The 19,513-nt window shown below is 47.3% G+C and overlaps 5 protein-coding genes across 5 annotated transcripts; 3 read left to right on the top strand and 2 right to left on the bottom strand.

The window, feature by feature from the left end:
• Nucleotides 1-419: 419 nt before the first annotated feature.
• On the bottom strand, nucleotides 420-752 carry N7509_010406 (uncharacterized protein; the record flags this gene model as incomplete). Its single annotated transcript, XM_056635043.1, has 2 exons — nucleotides 420-691; nucleotides 749-752. The coding sequence occupies 2 exons, from the start codon at nucleotides 750-752 to the stop codon at nucleotides 420-422; spliced, it is 276 nt and encodes a 91-aa protein (XP_056485663.1).
• Nucleotides 753-2,410: 1,658 nt separating this feature from the next.
• N7509_010407 (ankyrin repeat domain-containing protein) lies at nucleotides 2,411-5,128 on the top strand (the record flags this gene model as incomplete). Its single annotated transcript, XM_056635044.1, has 1 exon — nucleotides 2,411-5,128. One exon carries the CDS (start codon nucleotides 2,411-2,413, stop codon nucleotides 5,126-5,128), a length of 2,718 nt encoding a protein of 905 aa, XP_056485664.1.
• Nucleotides 5,129-9,935: 4,807 nt separating this feature from the next.
• Nucleotides 9,936-14,805, top strand: N7509_010408 (uncharacterized protein; the record flags this gene model as incomplete). The annotated part of the gene is made up of 9 exons (XM_056635045.1): nucleotides 9,936-10,008; nucleotides 10,062-12,072; nucleotides 12,134-12,503; nucleotides 12,699-12,820; nucleotides 13,031-13,233; nucleotides 13,290-13,680; nucleotides 13,735-13,862; nucleotides 13,909-13,951; nucleotides 14,007-14,805. The coding sequence occupies 9 exons, from the start codon at nucleotides 9,936-9,938 to the stop codon at nucleotides 14,803-14,805; spliced, it is 4,140 nt and encodes a 1,379-aa protein (XP_056485665.1).
• A 930-nt stretch (nucleotides 14,806-15,735) lies between these two features.
• Nucleotides 15,736-17,668, top strand: N7509_010409 (uncharacterized protein; the record flags this gene model as incomplete). Its single annotated transcript, XM_056635046.1, has 7 exons — nucleotides 15,736-15,946; nucleotides 16,001-16,219; nucleotides 16,269-16,530; nucleotides 16,583-16,852; nucleotides 16,906-17,213; nucleotides 17,264-17,494; nucleotides 17,544-17,668. 7 exons carry the CDS (start codon nucleotides 15,736-15,738, stop codon nucleotides 17,666-17,668), a joined length of 1,626 nt encoding a protein of 541 aa, XP_056485666.1.
• Nucleotides 17,669-17,958: 290 nt separating this feature from the next.
• Nucleotides 17,959-18,600, bottom strand: N7509_010410 (uncharacterized protein; the record flags this gene model as incomplete). The annotated part of the gene is made up of 1 exon (XM_056635047.1): nucleotides 17,959-18,600. One exon carries the CDS (start codon nucleotides 18,598-18,600, stop codon nucleotides 17,959-17,961), a length of 642 nt encoding a protein of 213 aa, XP_056485667.1.
• Nucleotides 18,601-19,513: the final 913 nt, after the last annotated feature.

Raw genomic sequence — 19,513 nt, forward strand, 5'->3', positions numbered from 1 at the left:
TTTCTTTGCAGACTGTACAAAGACAGCTTCTCGACCCGTGCTTTTTACCAGTCTCGTCAGGGCCGAGGTTTTCAAGTAATCAGTGCACCTTCCACCTTGTCTCACCAAATACCAGCGGTACAGGGACAAAAGCGCCTTGTAGAACGATGGAACCATCAGTAACAGCACTTGTGGGGTCTTCAGGTAGCTCTCCCTTCCATAGCCCGGCAACATATTCATCAGATACCCCCTTTTCACGTTGTATATTTTCCCTAAAGAATTTTGCCAGGGCTGATATCGCTCTTAACTTGATATGCGTCTTACTTAGTGAGCGATGAGTGTAGTCTGAAACAAGGTTCCTACGATACGTCCCCTCCCCAGAGGAGGGATGTCTGTAAACAGATTCATTCCTTCTCTCCCATGGAAGTGTTGCGCTTATTCTAGGGGCCCTTGAGCGAAGCACTGAGTTTGCCGTAAACCATGCTGGAATCCTCCGGGACACGCGGCTCTATCACATATCCACACTCACAGATATGGCGACACAAACATTCCCAAATCATTTCCTGGCCGTCGTAGCAAAGTCTGCGGTTAGGTAGAATGGAATCTTGCAGACACCCGCCACGCTGATCTAGAGAATATCTCTTGGTCTCAGATAGGAGTCGAAATTCATTCGCACGTATGACGAGGTCCATGGACATGCCTCCCCGTGAGCCTGGTAGAGGAACAGAAAGATTTTGCTGCAAGCTAGGGTCACCAAGCTGGTGCTTACCCATTTTTGCATGAGCTTGGCTCCATGACAGCAATTGTTAGATGTGAGTTGCCGTATACGTTATCCATTGTGGACGCGTCGTGTGGCTAGACGTCCTAGTCATCCTGAATAACACATAATGAGTTAACCCAGAGATTCTGGATTTCGAGACTACGGCAAACAGATATAGTGTCTCGGATGGCCAGTGGAAGCTGGGCCAATTCAATTGTCTGATAGTGTGATTGAATATTATCCGTCTCTGTAGTCACTACTTGGTCTCCATCATCTCCCCAGCAGTAGCCGAGACAGGCATAAGCGGCAGGGATAGTGGGATGGAATAGAAAAGGCCCACGCGACTCATCCCATGAACCTTCGCTAACCAGATGGCGGGACATCAATTCGGGGGCTGGAGGCTTGCAAGCTTCATCATGCTCCACACAATGTGCAAGCCATTGTCTGGCCCGGTCGAAAGCAGCTGGCAAGCTAGAGTCCTCGATAATGTCTTAAGATTGCGCGAGGCTCCTTCTGGAATATTCGCGTTCTAGGCTGGTATCCTGCATATTCTGGACGTAGGTTCGATAAATCGGGCAAGTTGCTTTTCTTAAACAGTAAAGGATCTCGCCTGCACTTCACACGATTGCCGAAATATTCTCGAAAAGAAACATGCGGGCACTGAGGAGATTGAAAGGAAGAAATTTCCAATGAGAGGAGGTGAATGAGTTCAGGCAAAACCTGTCATACCTCTTAGGCTGTCGTTTCTTCTGCGTTGATGTGGGAATATGCGGGGTTGATGAATTACTATTTTAGATCTGACCTGTCCTTGCCAAGCATGCTGTGGCATCCTACTGTTAAGGCCTGAAGCCTGTTATACCTCTTAGGCTGTCGTTTCTTCTGCGTTGATGTGGGAATATGCGGGGTTGATGAATTACTATTTTAGATCTGACCTGTCCTTGCCAAGCATGCTGTGGCATCCTACTGTTAAGGCCTGAAGGCCTCAGGAATCCTGGTTGCTGTAGCTTTCCCATCTACCATCTATCCAATACAATACACAGATTTCTCCTGCATCTTCCTCGTTACAATTAGGTGAGTCATCAGGTTATGATCGCCGGCCCTTTTCTTTTTCTTTAACTTTCGAACTCCAGGGCTGAGCTACACCTGGGCATCTTCCCCACTAAGTATCCCGGAGGATGAGGCACAAATATATGAGAATTGCTCAATTCGGTATCAATTCTGCTAATTTTATTTTTATGGGCATAGTATCACTGTTCCTCGAGGAAGGTAATCACGCCAAGCTTCAGCGCCTGGCGGTCGTCTGAGAGCGGGGTGAGCGTGGGGGTGAGCGTGAGAGCGGGGCTAATGATGGCCATGCGTTTCTGGAGGTTGGAATCTTCTTTTTATAACAGCACTCTTGCGCTCGCGCAATATTCAGCATGAACCCGATATCTTTTGGTAACGCAAATGCAGGGCTTCAGCTTGGCAATAATGATGGGGTAATCAACATCTCATCTGGTGAGTATCAGAGTCATTTAAAAAAGCCATTGGAAATCAATTAACTTTTGGCCAGATCGACCAGAAAACCCACAGCAGAAAACAGACAATGGTTCGCGCCACCCCGTTCCCGTCAGATAAATATGCCCAGACTTATCAGACATAGAGATACTCAGGTCACTGGCATTCCCACAGATGCTTGATCGAAGAGACAACATCGAGCGACATCACACCAATACCTGCCAATGGATTTTGGAGCTCGACGAATACCAATCATGGAGGAACCAGCCTTGCGGTCTACTATGGATTAAAGGCAAGCCTGGTGCTGGCAAATCCACCTTGATGCGTTTCTTACACGACGTTCTTGAAGAAATACAGGACGGCAGTCAAGGCAGTATTCGACTTGACTTTTTCTTTTCCGCCCGAGGCACAGACTTACAACGTACACCCTTGGGGATGTTTAGAGCATTGCTGAACCAGATTTTCGACCGCGATGCCACTATACGCCCTCAGGTCCGCGAGATATATGAGCAGCGGTGTAGGCAATTTGGGTTTGCCAGTGGTGAACACAAGCTGGAATGGCCACAACCAGTGCTAGAGGAGATACTAGCAAGTGCCATCCTGGCATCGGCAAGCAACCAACATATAACTGTTTTTGTGGATGCTCTAGATGAAGCTGGGGCTCAGTCTGCTCAGCAAATAGCAGTATATTTCCATCGACTTGTTGATCGTGCTGCAGGAAAAATGCTACCACTCCAAGTCTGTATCTCATGTCGACACTACCCTATCACAGAAATTGCCCAGGCTATCGAGATAATTGTCGAAGATCACAATGAAGAAGACATCGCTACATATATTAAGGACACACTTCTTCACACTGATGTTGGAGGCTATGATCCTAGTCGAAAGATGAAAAATCTGCTGGCAGAGGAATTAACTCAACATTCCAACAGGGTGTTTCAATGGGCCCACCTCATGATACCCCTTATCAAACAGAAAATGCTTGAAGGGGAATCATTCAAGGATATCCATCACTGGATACAAGAGGTTCCAGTTGGACTAGAAGATGTCTACATGTATATTCTGAGTAACGTGATCACAGCTTCGAATCGGCATCAGTCCTTCCTCATCTTTCAGTGGTTGTGCCTAGCCCAGCGGCCCCTGAGCACAACAGAGATGCGATACGCGTTAGCGACCAAGAATGTGCAATTTGAATCTTCAAGAAGTGAATATGAGAGGATACATAGCTTTGTCGAAAGCGATGAGCGCATGGAGCGAAGAATTAAGGCTCTTACTGGGGGATTGGCTGAAATCGTCTCGGACGGGGATTGGAGTGGGACTATACAGGTAGTGCACCAGTCAGTCAATGATTTCTTACGCGTGAAAGGACTGGCCTTTTTATACCATCGCTTCAACGCTAGCACAGCGTCCACTGGCATGAGTGGGGATATTGTCCTTTTAAAGTGCCAGGCAACTCTCTATCGATCATGCCTATTACATTTTGCTACCATATGTTCAAATGGAGCGATGGTTGGTTTTGACTCGGACTCGGAGGAATCATGGGATAAACTTGGCGAGGATTACCCATTTCTCGGATACGCGACTATCAACCTGTTTAATCATGCAGAAAAGGCCGCCCACTCTCGAGGTGATTTATTGCAGAATGAAATATACATTCTACAAGAAATAATGGCTGTCTGGGTTCAAATCTACAGATATATTTGTGGCAGCCGGGGCCTAGCCATTGGCACAACGGTTTTACATATGGCTGCCGCTGCTAATCTGGTTGATGTCATGAAATCTGTCCTACTATTAGATGTCGAGATACAAGACAAAGAGGGAAACACACCGTTACATTTCGCAGCGCGAGTGGGGAACATAACGGCCGGCAAAATACTTCACGAGAGAGGAGCAGACCGAGAAACCAAAAATCACCAAGGAACAACACCTTTAATTGAGGCGGCAAGTTGTGGAAAATTGGAGTTTGTCAAGTGGCTTCTAGATGAGGGCGTGGAGGCTGAGACAGCAGGCGCCCGTGGAGGTGCGCTACATGCAGCTGCCAAGGAAGGCCATAATTTGATTGTGGAAATATTGCTGGGTGCTGGGGCCGATCCCAATGCCCAGGCCGATATACAGGGCAATGCCCTACAGGCTGCTGCATATAATGGACATTCCAAGACAATAAAGATCCTGCTTGACGCTGGGGCCGATCCTAACGCCCAAGGTGAATACGGGGATGCCCTACAGAGCGCTGTACTTGGAGCAGAAAATATTGAGATAATCAAGCTCCTGCTTAACTTTGGGGTTGACCCTAATGCTCAGGCAGGGCCACTCGGCAATGCCTTACAGAATGCTGCATACATGGGAAATACTGAGGCAGTTAAGGTCTTGCTTAACGCCGGGGCTGATCCTAATACTCAGGAGAATTCACTCGGTAATGCCTTGCAGAATGCTGCATTTAATGGACATGACGAGATAATCAAGATCCTGCTCAAGGCTGGGGCTAATCACAATGCCCAAGGTGGTAAATATGGCACTGCCTTACAAGTTGCTGCATACATGGGAAATACTGAGGCAGTTCAGATCCTACTTCACGCTGGTGCTGATCCCAATGCCCAAGGTGGTGAATATGACACTGCCTTACAAAATGCTGCCTACATGGGACATTCTAAGACAATAAAGATTCTGCTCAATACTGGGACCGATATCAATGTTGAGGGTAAATACGGCACTGCCCTACAGGCTGCTGTAACACAAAAACATGTGAAGGCAGTTAAGCTCCTGCTGGAAGCTGGGGCCAAACCCACTTCTCATGCCCTATGGGCCGCTAGACAAGGAGGAGAATCCGAGATAATAAAGATGCTGTTCGACGATGAGTGGTTCAAAAGCCGCTGCATCGCCAGGAAGTGCTGAGACAGTTAAGCTACTTCTCGACGCTCATGCCAATATCAACGGTGGTAAATACGGGTTATTCTTGGCGAAAATTCATGCGCGTGATGCTTATGGAATTAAAATTCCTCTCCAAGCTCGTACAGATTTGCTATACAGCTTCTCCATCTTGGCGCCAGTCCCCTCTTCCAAGTGTCTACGGCAGACATGCCATGGACTGGACATTTGGACACGAGTGTATGACGCAAGAGAAATGTGCGGTAATAGTCAACTATTAGCGGCGGACCTTCGGTGCCTGAAATCTGAGGTTGACGGAGCTCGCTCGTCAACGAAGCTTCTTTTTATTTTTTAACTATTTTTGCCAACAACAACAAAATTAACACTTCTAACTGTAATCGTCTTCCAGATTAGACAATAAAGGAGGGTGATATGGGACATATTTATCGAGTCTCGATGGTTTGGGGGTGGTAGTAATGCCTAGTGGTGTTATATTCTGGAGTTTCGTAAGGGCTTCCTTTATTTTATCTGCCTTCTTTTGGTCCTTAACCTGGTGATTAGCGTCTTTAGTGCTTATTATACCAAATTTGTCTAATTAATTTTGTGACTTGTGTGTAATTTGTCGTTACTTAGGCAATCTGTGTTCTAGGGTATCGTTTAGTAGGCCAATATCCTTGGCAAGCTGAATCTATGAGTATGCCATATAAAGTAATTGTTCACGTATATCGGCTGCCAGGGACACTTTGTCAAGCAGATTTGTCATTTTATTATATGTTCGATGGGCATCCCACACATTTTAAGGTGGTGTATCTAGGATACTAGAAATTTGCTCTGGTGGTGGTGTACCATCAAATATCTTCAGATCTGGCTTAGGGGTTTGCTTGGCCACTAAGTACTTAATAACTAGCTTAGGGTTATAGAGTAGAGTACCACGAGGAGAAAAAGCTTTATAAATAGTATATGTTGTCATAGCTTTCTCATGAATTACTATTATCTTAGTAAAAAATACTGATATCTCACGGGCATCACTATCCTATTGGGTAATCTTATCATTTTTGGTCTGATAAACTTATTTAAGCGCTCAAAATAGAGACCTATCAACTGGTTAAATAAGATAAGTTATATAAGGTAGGCAGACGTATAGAACAATATTATAGAAAGTATAAATATCTAAAAATTCGTAGATAAGATAGCTACTATACTTATCCATGATTAAGAGACAGGGCTCATCCATATTTTTTCCTAGATGATGCCTAGTATCTTTGGCAAAAAGATCCAGCCAATCAATTACCAATAGGTTATTTGAATAACCAGTATCAGAAACAGTAATTTGTGAATCTTCAGATAGTTTACCACCATTATACTATCTGACTAGATAAGTCTTTCCTAGTACAAAAAGATATGGCTTTATAAGCTACCTATCAGCTATAACACATTTAATACCTTTAACTAATTATCCTCTTTTAAAAGAATAAGTTCTAGTATATTATATATTATATAATATAACCTTTTGAGTCTTGCCCTGGCCTTGCAGAAAGCCAGTTTTGTCAAAATTATATATATTTTTGATAGAATACGCTTAAAATGTAACGTGTTCTAGTGTCTGGATTTCTATACCATTCGGCCAAAAGAGGCCACAATATCAAAGCAAGAGCTTTGATATTTACTGATATAGCTATCATTCTAGCTGTAGGTGGCATATTTAGGTCGTCAAGACATTTGATCCAGTATAGCAATAAGGCTATTTGATCCTTATTTAGACGGATATAGGTCTTTTAGCAAGTATTACAAGACTTCCGACCAGCAAAACATACCCGCAATCGGCCAAAAGGGACGTTATATTCATATGCTAATACTGCAAAATTGGTCTTTTTGGAGATTCTAATATCGGTACAAGCAGTCAAAATATGCTGTTCATCATCTGAACAGGGCTAGGACATGGTGGTGGTTGTTGTGAGTATTAAAATAGTAAAAAAAGCTTCATTGACAAGCGAACTCCATTGACCGCCGGTTGACCAAGACCCCGCACCCGTAGATTTCAGGCACCGAAGGTCTGCCACTAAAGGGTGACTATTAGTGGGAGATCTGTTTTCCAGAACGGACTAGGTTGGTTTCCCATTCGATTTTGTCACGGGATTCGGAGTATACAACACCTCGGGTATTCGACGTCGATCCGAGGCCGAATCCCCTTCGAGTCGCCTGCATATCGAGGCTCACCCGAGCCCTAGTATTATTAGATCCCACAAAAATCCAGGATTCTTGATCTCTTCATGAATCAGTCTGTGTACCAACTGTCCAATCTGATCTCTACCGTCCGATACCCTTGCCTAGTCACGGGTCTCTAGCCTGACAACTTAATAACCATTACATCTATCATCGAAACCTTGAAGAGGCTTGAAAACTGACATGACAAAGAGATCCTTTTATTTTTGTACAAGCGATTACAATCGGACGACAGAGAAGAGAGATTATGATGACGTGCTTGATCGTCTACTCAGGGCACCCTGACTATGGTGGAGCTGATCCCTGAGTAGCCATGAGCGCTCAGGGAGCAATGCGGGAGCAATGCGGGAGCAATCCGGGAGTAAACGATAAGACTAGGTTGATTGCAATCACATGATGAAGAGACGACTAAGATTCTAGTAAAATGAACGCTTAAACTGGCGTCGAGTGTAGCCGTTTTGGGCGTTCGATTTACCGTCACTTAACGTTGTGGTGTAATCTTCTACCTTAAAAATAGTATATTTACAAGTATTATCAGAATATCAAACTTTTACAAATCACGATTTCGCTCCTAAATTTCCATTTACCGCCTTTTGCTCCAGAACTTGCGTTCTGACAAGTACTTCACATCACCAGTTGACTAATTCTTGAAAAATGAAGCTTTTGGATTAATATCACCATCGTTGAAGGTTTATTCGAACTTTAAGGATTGCTGATAGAAAGGTTTCCACTAGACTTGCTATCGACTCTCTGCAGGCTGCTGTTACCATGGACAGAACTTTTGCACTCCAACTTCACCGCCGTGAGCAATAAGCATATCAACTACCTGCTGATACCCCGAAAGATTTGCTTGGAAGAGTGACTCTCCTATTAAATACCCCTCCTTCCTTGTAGGAATCTTTGCAAGGTCGGCAGTGAAGACCTCGAGAGATTCCAAGGTTTATCAGCTATAGTGGGTCAGTGACTAGTACACATCAGGAAAATGGGGAAACACAATGGGACACCGTCATTGAAGCATTCAAGTTGATCCCTCGACTAGAAACTTTAGTAACTTGATTATAAAAAAGCATAGAAATTGATCTCAAACCCGCAACGAGAACAGAGTCCTCCAGAATACGATCAGCAGATCCGGCATTGGCACTTCAGGGACACTGCAAGCTGTCCTTAATGAGTAAATAACTCTGCTGATTGTTGATTTTAGCACTTCCGGGTAAAGTTATTTGTCTCCCATCAAAACAATCCATCCTAGTCCTTGCAGAAACTCTTTGATCGAAGGGCTTGGAAGTCCACTGTAGACTCTGACAATAATCCTTGCCAAGGAATAGATATACCCAAACTCCCTATTGATTTCTGACAATACCTCTCGAACAGGACTGCTATCTTGTTCAGTAAGGAGGTTGAAATTTCCGCTGTAAAGAGGACCTCAAGTTTCGGGAGACTGCCGCACTCTTTTTGGAGAAGCTGAAGCCTTTGCAGACTACCCTCTCTGAGACTGATTTCACTATGTATGTTTTCCGCCGCTGGGAAATTAATGTACAGGTGGGACAGTGAGCCCGTATTAAAATGTCCGATACTCTTTATAAATGTTTATAGAACGCTGCTATTTTCCACTTTCTGAAACGTAAAGCTATTGAACCGGTAGAGAACTGCCCTAGCTTTTTCCGATATTTGCCGATTGGTGTATAGTAAGGCAAGCCATAGGTAGGGTTTCCCGGGAATGAAACTTTCCACTGGGTATCCTGGATCTTGGAAAAGATGCAGTGGTTGGGGTAAAGCAAGAACCTTTTGGTAGATATTATTCCGTATCTCGATAGGCAAGCTCAGAAAGTTAGGCATGATGGGAGAATGTCGAAGCCGTTCAAGGCCAGAGTCGACTCGCTTTTGAGAATGTATGCTGAAATGTGCAATCTCGGATTTGTTTTCTACGATAGGCGGAGAGGGCGTCGGGATCTGAAAACTTCGCGAAGCAGCTTATCGTGACGATTTCGCTTGTAAAAATAGCGCACCCGAAAGAAGAATGACACGGAAAGCAACAGATTGTAGTCCTGTAACAGCCTGAATATGGAGAATTGTTTTAAATACTTCTGTCTTGCGTAGGAGATCGTACTAAGCTGCATACTGATCTTGATCTTACCTAAAACACGTTATGTGGAAGTTCATAAACAGCACTACCGTTGGCAAGCCAGGAGTGGAGTGTACACGAAGCGGCTGATCCAAGTTGACGCGGGTACCAGCTTGTTGGCTTGTTGGCGGAAGTGGCCTAGCCTGGCAATACGGGTATAACTGGGCGAGATGCGGAGATACCCACTGGCCCCCGCAGCTCCCCACCAGCCGGGGAGCCTCCGCCGTCAACGTGTCACTGGGTATCTCGGAGTGTCGGAGACCCAAGAGACCACTAGTGGTAGTAGTAGTGCCTAGAGTTCGCCTCGAAGAACGAGGTCTATGTAAAAAAAGAAATCGAAGCTGTGACTCGCACAGGTACTTATAGGTATGTAGCCGCTAACTGCATCCATGGATGTTCTGTTCGCTCTACATACTCAGCGGAAGTTACAGAATTCATTCTTTATTCACATTCTTGAAAAAAGATTTATTTTCCAACTGTTCATCCATTATGCCGGTAGCCTTCGACGTGGAGCATGTCCTAGCAAACATCAGCGAGCAGGACAAAATCGCTCTTTTATCCGGTAACACAGAGACGACGACGATCTTTGAAGACCGCATCCGCTAACAGAAGCAGGAATTGATTTCTGGCACACACATCCCATCCCCGAATTCAAAGTTCCCTCGATTCGCGCCACCGATGGTCCCAATGGTATCCGGGGCACCAAATTCTTCGCCGGCATCCCAGCCGCATGTCTACCCTGCGGCACAGCTCTGGGCGCCACCTGGGATCGAGATCTGGTTTACCAAGCGGGGAGACTACTGGGCGACGAGTGCATTGCGAAAGGAGCGCATTGTTGGCTGGGTCCTACAATCAATATGCCGCGATCTCCTCTCGGTGGCCGTGGATTTGAATCGTTTGCTGAAGACCCACATCTTTCGGGCATTCTGGCCAAATCAATCATCTTCGGAGCCGAGAGCAAAGGAATCATGTCCACTGTGAAGCATTTCGTGGGCAATGACCAAGAACACGAACGTCGGGCGGTGGATGTCCTCGTGACACAGCGAGCTTTGCGTGAGATCTACCTACGACCTTTCCAGATTGTCGCGAGAGATGCGAAGCCGAGCGCGCTTATGACTTCTTATAATAAGATCAATGGGAAGCATGTGGTGGAAGATACTCGCATGATCAATTTGATCCGCGAAGAATGGAAATGGAATCCGCTGGTTATGAGCGACTGGTACGGGACCTATACAACCATCGATTCTATGAATGCGGGCCTTGATCTGGAAATGCCCGGGCCTTCTAGATATCGGGGGAAGTATATCGAATCCGCCTTACAGGCTCGACTGATCAAACAATCGACAATAGATGCACGAACTCGAAAGGTATTGGAATTCGTGAAACAAGCAAGCCAGGTCCAAGTGTCAGGTGTGGAACGAGGTCGGGATTTCCCAGAGGATAGAGCATTAAATCGAAAAATTTGCGCGAACAGCATCGTCCTCCTCAAGAATGAAGGCATCTTGCCCCTTCCAAAGAAGATCAAAAAAATCGCCCTTATTGGATCTCACATGAAAACTCCCGCAATATCGGGTGGCGGCAGTGCGTCTCTTGAACCGTATTACTCTATTTCGTTATACGACGCCTGCAGGGAAGCAAATCCTGACGCGGACGTGCTTTATGAAATAGGCACATACGCCCACAAGATGCTCCCTGTAATAGACCGCCTCCTGAAGAATGCTGTCATACATTTCTATAACGAGCCGATGGACAAGGAACGGAATTTGATTAGCACTGAGCCTATATCAACAACGACCTTCCAGTTCATGGACTACTATGCTCCTGGCCTCAACCGAGAGCTATTCTGGGCCACACTGATTGGCAACTTCACGCCAGATGCATCCGGGATTTGGGACTTTGGCCTGAGTGTTTTTGGTACGGCGAATCTCTATATTGACGACGAACTTGTGATCGATAATACAACGAACCAGACACGCGGAACGGCATTCTTCGGGAAAGGCACCGTCGAGGAGCTGGGATCGAAGAAATTAGTTGCTGGGACCACATACAAAATTCGGATTGAGTTCGGTTCTGCCAACACTACCACAATGAAATCGATGGGAATGGTGAATTTCGGTGGTGGCGCTGCAAATCTGGGGGCCTGCCTACGGATGGACCAGGATCAAATGCTCGAGAATGCCGTGGAAGCTGCCACGCAGGCGGACTACACCATTATTTGCACTGGACTCAACAAAGACTGGGAATCTGAAGGGTTCGATCGAACGCATATGGATCTGCCACCGGGAGTTGACCGGTTGATCTCGAAGGTGTTGAAAGCCGCCGCAGACAAGACTGTCATCGTCAATCAGTCCGGTACACCAGTCACTATGCCGTGGGTCGATCAGGCCCGGTGCATCGTGCAGGCCTGGTATGGAGGTAACGAGACAGGCCATGGAATTGCCGACGTTCTCTTCGGAGAGGTCAATCCATGCGCAAAACTGCCCTTGTCCTGGCCGGTGGATGTGAAACACAATCCGGCCTACCTGAACTACGCCAGTGTGGGTGGCCGAGTGCTGTATGGCGAGGACATCTATGGGGGCTATCGATTTTACGAGAAGACTAGACGAGAAGTCCTCTTTCCATTCGGGTGAGTTAGTTCCTTCATATCCCAGTTTCATCCAACCATATCTCATCTAACCGTATTGAAGTCACGGCCTATCATACACGACCTTCGAATTCTCATCGACTGTTACCGTTGCCCCAGAGATCTTCAACATGGACCGTCCTCCGGTCGTCACCGTACAGATCAAAAACACAGGTAAAGTGGCGGGCGCACAAATTCTTCAGCTGTACATATCTGCCCCTGAATCCGAAACCCCGCGTCCAAACAAGGAATTGCACGGATTTGAAAAGGTATTCCTCCAGCCCGGGGAGGAAAAATCGGTTGAGATACCGCTTGACCGATATGCGACAAGCTTTTGGGATGAGATCGAGGAGATGTGGAAAAGCGAGAAAGGGACATATGAAGTGTTAATAGGAACCTCCAGCCTAGAAGTGGTGGCCTGGGGAAAATTCCAAGTAGATCGTACCACCTATTGGCGGGGACTCTAAGGATTCATCCGACTTCGTTTGGCTCAATTGCCCGGCTAAATGAGGTCGACCTGGCTTGATTGGACGGATGATCCCGCCATCGTTTGCCTCGCCAAACACCAGCCGTGTTTGTCTTGGCCTTTTATCATCATATTTTCCCTTTGCTATTCCATGTGCCACTAGAGGAATCTCCAGCAGGAAGAATGGAAGCCTCGTCGACTGCGCAACCTCGCAAGCATACTCGCGTGCTTAACGCATGCAATGCCTGTCGTCTCAGCAAGACTCGATGCGATTCGGCACGGCCAGTGTGTGCCAAATGTATCCAACGGGGTGTAGCATGCGAGTATCCGCAGACGGATCCCATCTCGGTGTCGGTTCCCATAGAACTTCTCCATTAGCCGAGGCATCTAATGATCATAAATGTTGTTTGAAGTCTAGAGACATGGGGTGCAAGAATCCTAGACGCAGTAGAGCGTCAAGAGCGGCTTCTGTCACAGACCCTGTCTTCGAATCAGGGGCCTCCCCTTTTTTTCGCAGCAGGCGTCGCCATCCCCAGTGGACGAAATAGATACAGAGTCAATCTCGCGCAATGATGCGCCCAAGACGCCTATCACTGGATCGGATATGATTCTCAGCTGGCCTATTTTTCCGGGAGAGAAGCCGGCGTCAACTTTCCCGATGACAGCGTATTCCGAGAAGCCAGATCGCTTTCAGGCGGGTATGGTCTTCTTGACGCGTTGTATCTCAAAATAGGATGCTAATGCGCGGCTACAGCTCTACCAAGCCTAGATCCACAAAGACTGCTCGAATTGAGAGAGATCTTTATGACCAAGATCTGGACCAAGAACCCGATCGTTGACCCGGGCCAGCTGGACTTTTATATTGCTCGGGTGCTAGAAAATGGTATTGAGTGGTCCGCCTCGTCGTGCTTGGTGTTACTTATTTTTGCGCTTGCGGCCATTTGGGGGAATTATCCAGACGACGAAACCCGTGAGATCTCTTACAATGAACGATCCTTCGGCCCACCGGTCACGTACATGACCATGTCGGTTCCGGAGCACCGAATGAAGGAATCATTAGCTTTCCTCTCCATGGCGCGTAAGCGCATTTCCACTGCGTATCTTGATGATACCTTACTTGGAGTACAGTGTCTCTGCTTATTTGGGTGAGCCTCTTCCTTCGAGCTGCTTCAAGATACGAATGTCTAAATAATGTTTAGAATTTGGTATCAGTATAATATCGAACCGATCCCGGGCTGGAAAATGTTCCGGACAGCATCCATGCTATGGCAAACGTATCGTTTGAAGCATCGCGAAGGAAAGACGATCAGAAGTGCACAGGAAGAGAGTGGGTCTTCTAATTTCCCCATTCCAGACATATCTAACTCCCCCAGGTCTGGAGCAGCGACTCTACTGGACATGCTTAAAATCTGAATGGTATAACATACACCGCAGATCTCAAGTCTTCATACACGTAGCTAACATGAGATAGTGAGGTTCGATATGAACTGACGGATCTTCCACCATGCGACCTCAGTCTCTCCGACTTTCCTTATTCTCTCCCAAGCTTTCCCACGAGGCAGCTATCTAACGACAACGCTGGTTGGACGTTGTCCAACCCATCGTCTACAGACCTCGAAGCAGCATCTTCCTACTATTATCTGGCTGAGATCTTCTTGCGCAGGCTTCTCAATCGGGCCCGCAATGCGGTTCGCGTGCTTTCCCCAGATATCGATCTGCCGACCATCAAGATTCTAGTAGAAACTCTGACACAGTTGGAAGGTCAACTCCAGCAGTGGGTAGACTGCCTCCCACATACACTACGGTTTAATATGCCTCTCGAATCTGCCGTCAGGTCAAAGGAAGGTGAGCTCATGAAGCTAAGTCGTGAGCGATACGTCGAGGTACGGGAATTGCTTTGTCGGGCGTATCTATACCTGTGCATCCATGTGCCACTTCAGCAGGGGATGGCGGCACTGTATGGGGTGAAAGCGAGCGAGGCGCTACTTTTGGCAGTATATCGTATTCAGACTGAGGTACCATTCTTTCGGCATCCGGGGTCATGGGGAGCATGTCGAGTCCGGTTCAACCATGCGCTTTGTCTGATTGCGGGATTCCGCGCAAAGTTGACGCAGCGCCCCTCGGCTGAATATGTGAACATTCCTCCAGACTGGGCGGACTGTGTGCGGGTGGTGATTGAGCGGTTGAAGATATGGGGCGAGGAGGGCGGCGGGATTAAGGAATTAGGTATGCTGTTGGAGTGGCTGATGCATGACAGTTTGGAATTGTAGAACAAAAGAAGAGGCATGCATTCCTTTGTCCCAGCCAAATTACATCGTAGAGTATGGGCGCCCGTAGAAATCGACCCAGTGGTTCTGCTTGGATAGCTTGATCCTAATAATTCAGAGTACTGAGTACTATATAACTGGGTAGTAGGATACCAAGTAGTTACTGGTAGTATTATTTCATTCAGGGATAGTATCTTCTAGTAATAACTACTGGTTAGTACCCCTACTAGTACTGACTTACTAGCGCTAACTAAGTTCTTCCTGGACCTGAATAGTGTACTATGCCAGTGCCTTTTTACTAAATATATTTACGCAAATTGAACATAGTAACATAGTCTGTATCCCAAATTTATAGAGAGAGCACTAGTAATCTGGGACGCTGCCGGTCTAGCAGAAACACTGAGTCGATCGCGGCTATGCACCAGCTCCGTTTCCCTTTGAGTTTCTATCCGCAACACATGTCCCCTCGCGACCATCATCCGAGTCTCACACTTGGCCCGAGGCATTCGGGGAGACTCCGCGAAGTCCCTGCATCCGACTAGCCTTCTTTAGGCTAATATGAAGTGCCAAGACCTGAGTGCTTGGCGTTGAGCAACCGCGTCCATCTGCAGGTCAGAATGTTGTCTTCCTTCACCCACCCCCACCTCCATATACCCCGTGGGGTGACGAAACTCTAATATCCCAGCGGGGATCTTACCCGGCTTATCTTTCTCGATGCTCTAGAACGAATCTCTCCAGCCCGTCAGCGCATGACCTGATGGCTCAGAGGATCTTGGCAGTTAGGAATTGGGCCACCCCGGGGGGTCGCGGTGGACAAAGACCCTAGAACGAACAGGATATATAGTGTCCATGATTCGGTCTCGGCAAGTCTTCAGGCTCCACAGATCAGCCCTCCAGTTGTGAGTATTTGAACTTCAACTTCAATCTTTCAACATGGTCTTAGTGGGAAAAAAGCGCGAGGAGAATGTTGCTGAGCCTGTGCTAGCTAATTTGCTGGCTGATGACCGTACGCCTTGGTACAAGAAGCCGAATCTGAGACGACTCTATTTCATCTTATTTCTGGCGTGCATGGGTATCGAAATCACATCAGGATTCGACTCGCAGATTATCAACACGGTTCAGATTGTGTATACCTGGAACAAGTGTATGTCTCCTCGATTCAAGATGAGCACTACAGTAGACTGACGTTGCGATATAGATTTCGGTCATACGACCGGGAAGACCGTGGATGGACGCCCCGAGTACGCAATTGAAGCGAACCTCAAGGGCTTTCTTGGTGCTGCATACTCTCTCGGGGCTATTCTCTCCCTGCCTTTTGTCCCATACCTCAACCAGCGAGTCGGACGACGATGGACGATTATGTTCGGTTCATGCGTGAGCTTGATCGGGGCCATTATCCAGGGCTTCTCCAATGGAGGTATTCTTCCTTTCTTGATCCTAACTGTGACTTATCTGATGGTTTCTAGTGGCTATGTATATTGTCGCGCGTATCCTTCTAGGATTCGGAATCCCGTTCTGCATCGTCGCTGGGTCATCACTGCTAGGTGAACTGGGTTACCCCAAGGAGCGACCGATTCTCACCTCCCTGTTCAACTCCTCCTACTTCATCGGCCAGATCATTGCCGCAGCCGTGGGCCTGGGAACGGTGACCATTGCGTCCAACTGGGCATGGAGAATTCCATCCCTACTTCAGATTGCACCCGCCATGGTTCAGATCCTGACGGTGATGTAGGATGCCCCCGGCCATTTATCTCAACTTCTCCAATTAACATATGACCAGGTTCCTCCCTGAAAGTCCCCGATATCTGATCAGCAAAGACCGTTACGAAGAAGCCTTTGAAATCCTCACCAAGTACCATGCGGAGGGTGACCGCAGCTCGGTCATTGTCAAGGCCGAACTGGCGCAGATCGAACAAACCATCAAGATGGAGCTCGAAGAGTCAAAACAATCATGGTTGGATATGTTCCGTACGGCCGGGATGCGCCGTCGGCTGTTCATCTCCGCTTTTCTCGGCCTGTTTACCCAGTGGTCCGGCAATACCCTCATCTCGTAAGCATGTGTCTGCCCTATATGCCTTTGACCTTCGCTGATCCATGCAATAGGTACTATCTAAGCGACCTTCTTAACATGGTCGGAATCACCGACAGTGTGACCAAGTCCAAAATAAACATCGGCATCGCCTGCTGGGGTCTCGTCTGTGGCACGGCGTTGGCGCTCACAGCGCCACGCTTCAAGCGTCGACCGATGTACCTCACCTGCGCAAGCTGTCTGCTGTGTGTCTACATTGCATGGACTATCTCGATGGAGCGCTTCATAAGCACAAAGGCTCAGTCCGCAGCCATTCTGACCATCTTCTTCATTTTTGCCTACTCCCCCGCCTACAATCTCGGCTACAACGCCCTAACGTACAGTGTGTATTCCCTCCGTTCCAAATAGTGTGTATATACTGATATGAATAAGCGTATCTGGTCGAGCTGTTTCCTTACATGGGTCGCTCACGCGGTATTTCATGGTTCCAGTTCTTTGGTCGCGGCGCAGGCTTCTTCGCTACTTATGTGAACCCCGTTGGTCTCGCGCGCATCACCTGGAAATGGCTCTTGGTGTATTGCTGCTGGCTGGCATTTGAGTTGGTGTTTATCTACTTCTTCTTCCCCGAAACTGCGGGCCGCACTCTTGAGGAACTGTCGTTTTGTAAGTTGGCTTCCCGATTTTCTAAAGGAACAGAACTGACTTAAAATAGTGTTCGAAGACAAAGACAAGGCCAGAGAGGTCGCTGCGGTCGTCCACAAACATCTTGATGAGGATGACGAGAATAAAAGGGCCACGACACATGTGGAGGTCCAGGAGACCAGGAGCTCCGTTTGATAGATTCGTGGTGGCTCTTACATAAGGGTGGTTGGATGAACGTATGGAAATGTTGTCTGTTGATTAATTTATATTAACTTTACGTCATTATATCCTGGAACATGACCATTATCTGGGTATCTGGGTACTGCTCCGGTGTTGAGGGACTTGAAGTCAAGCCGAACAGGAGATCGGCAAATAGAGCAACTATATTTGGTGATTAAGTTGTAGCGAGCAGACCAAGCCACTAAGATGACAGACACGATATGAACCCAACGTGAAATAGTGGGATTTAATCCAACTCCTGGTCTTCAAACAATCCATTGAGCCATCGCAAGTCCCATAATTCCACCCATGAGTCCCTTCGCAACATTATCGCTCGGGCCGACAAGCTTAATTGCAGCATTAGAAGTGGTTGCACTTGCTGCACTCGAAGTCGTAGGAGGCGCTTTACTCGCAGTCTCAGATACCGTAGATGCGGTAGCAGCACCTGCTGCAGCCGTTGTTTGAGCCGTTGACGACTTGTCATTTTCACTGCTACTTGTTGAGGAGACTTGGGTATTTGAAGCTTCCGAAGAGGTAGTCGCGGCATGACTGGCAGGTTTGTCCGTCGTAGTGGTCTCCGAGGAATTCGACGAAGAAAGATTAACGACCTTGAAGCCGAGAAGATCCCGAGAAGCGTCCTTGGAGAAGCTCTCGGTTGCTTGACCAGCCGAGTCTCCAGTACATTTGCTGTTGTCGAAGAGAAGCATGTTGATGCCCTTTTCGCCCTGAGAGTCGATTTTGAAAACATTTCCCTTGGGGTTGTCGATTTCAATGCAGTCGCTAGGACCGTGCCCTTTTTGACTATGGCTTTTGTTGTCGGAGTCATGCCATGTCACTTCCCATGCTCCGGCAGAAGGGAGCAGAGATATGGTGGAAAGCGCCAAAGGCAGAAGAGTTGACCACTTCATGATGGGTCGCTAAGTGTAGAAGACGGAAGCTCTGCTGCGTAGGGGAAAGGGTGCCTATTGGAAAACGCGGGCAATTTCAAACAATTCAAACGGGCTTAACCCTTTTTTATACACGATGTACACGCGTGTCTCTTTCTACTAGCCTTAATTCCTCGGCGCTCCAGATCTGGGTCTTTCCGCGCAGATCCTCGTATTCAATGCATGGTCAACCAATAAAACTAGATCACGACAGCCACCGTCCATAGCAAACCGTATTTATGCTTGGCGTTCATTTCAATTCGAAAAGGCACATTGTCATTTTGGGCATGGTCAAATCGGATTTGAGCGGCTTGGCAGGTTGAGCGGCATTGAGTAAGGGTGCAGGGTGTAAGGGTGACTGAAATAAGAGCAGCGGACTGCTTCGATCGAGAGAGGTTTTAAGCTTCCTTCAATCACTCGGCTAATATGAAAAACTATTTTCAAAGTCGGCCAAAGCTGCATTGGTTTCTATAAAGCGTTTTGGCAGTGTAAGCATGGAGTGTTTAATGGTCACAGCGTGGAGGCTAGACACCCCCAGCCATGCAACACAACACGAAGGCCAGACCTGCAGTAGCGCGCCTTCGAGTGCTACCCCAACTCAGCCGCAGGGCTTGGTGGAAAACACAGGCATTGTGACGGTACTTTATTCACAGCTGAAGCAGGCCTTTTAGCCGCATGTCCTCAGCTATAGGCCGCTTTATCGTCCCGAGGAGCTTTTACTTGAAAGCTTATGAGCCCTAGTTAAAGTTATCAGAGAATATAAATTCCCTGGAGATAGATTTGAATGAGAGAGAACGGGGCCTAGGCTTGCACGCTGGCAAGAAGTGTTCTTGGTCTAGTACTCCGAGTCCCTACAGTGGCGTTGCAAAAGATTTCCCATGTTGACGGTTCTTAT

Source organism: Penicillium cosmopolitanum, assembly GCF_028827165.1.
Source record: "Penicillium cosmopolitanum strain IBT 29677 chromosome Unknown utg000009l:1.0-9042332.0:1.0-9050551.0, whole genome shotgun sequence".
Lineage (NCBI taxonomy): Eukaryota > Fungi > Ascomycota > Eurotiomycetes > Eurotiales > Aspergillaceae > Penicillium > Penicillium cosmopolitanum.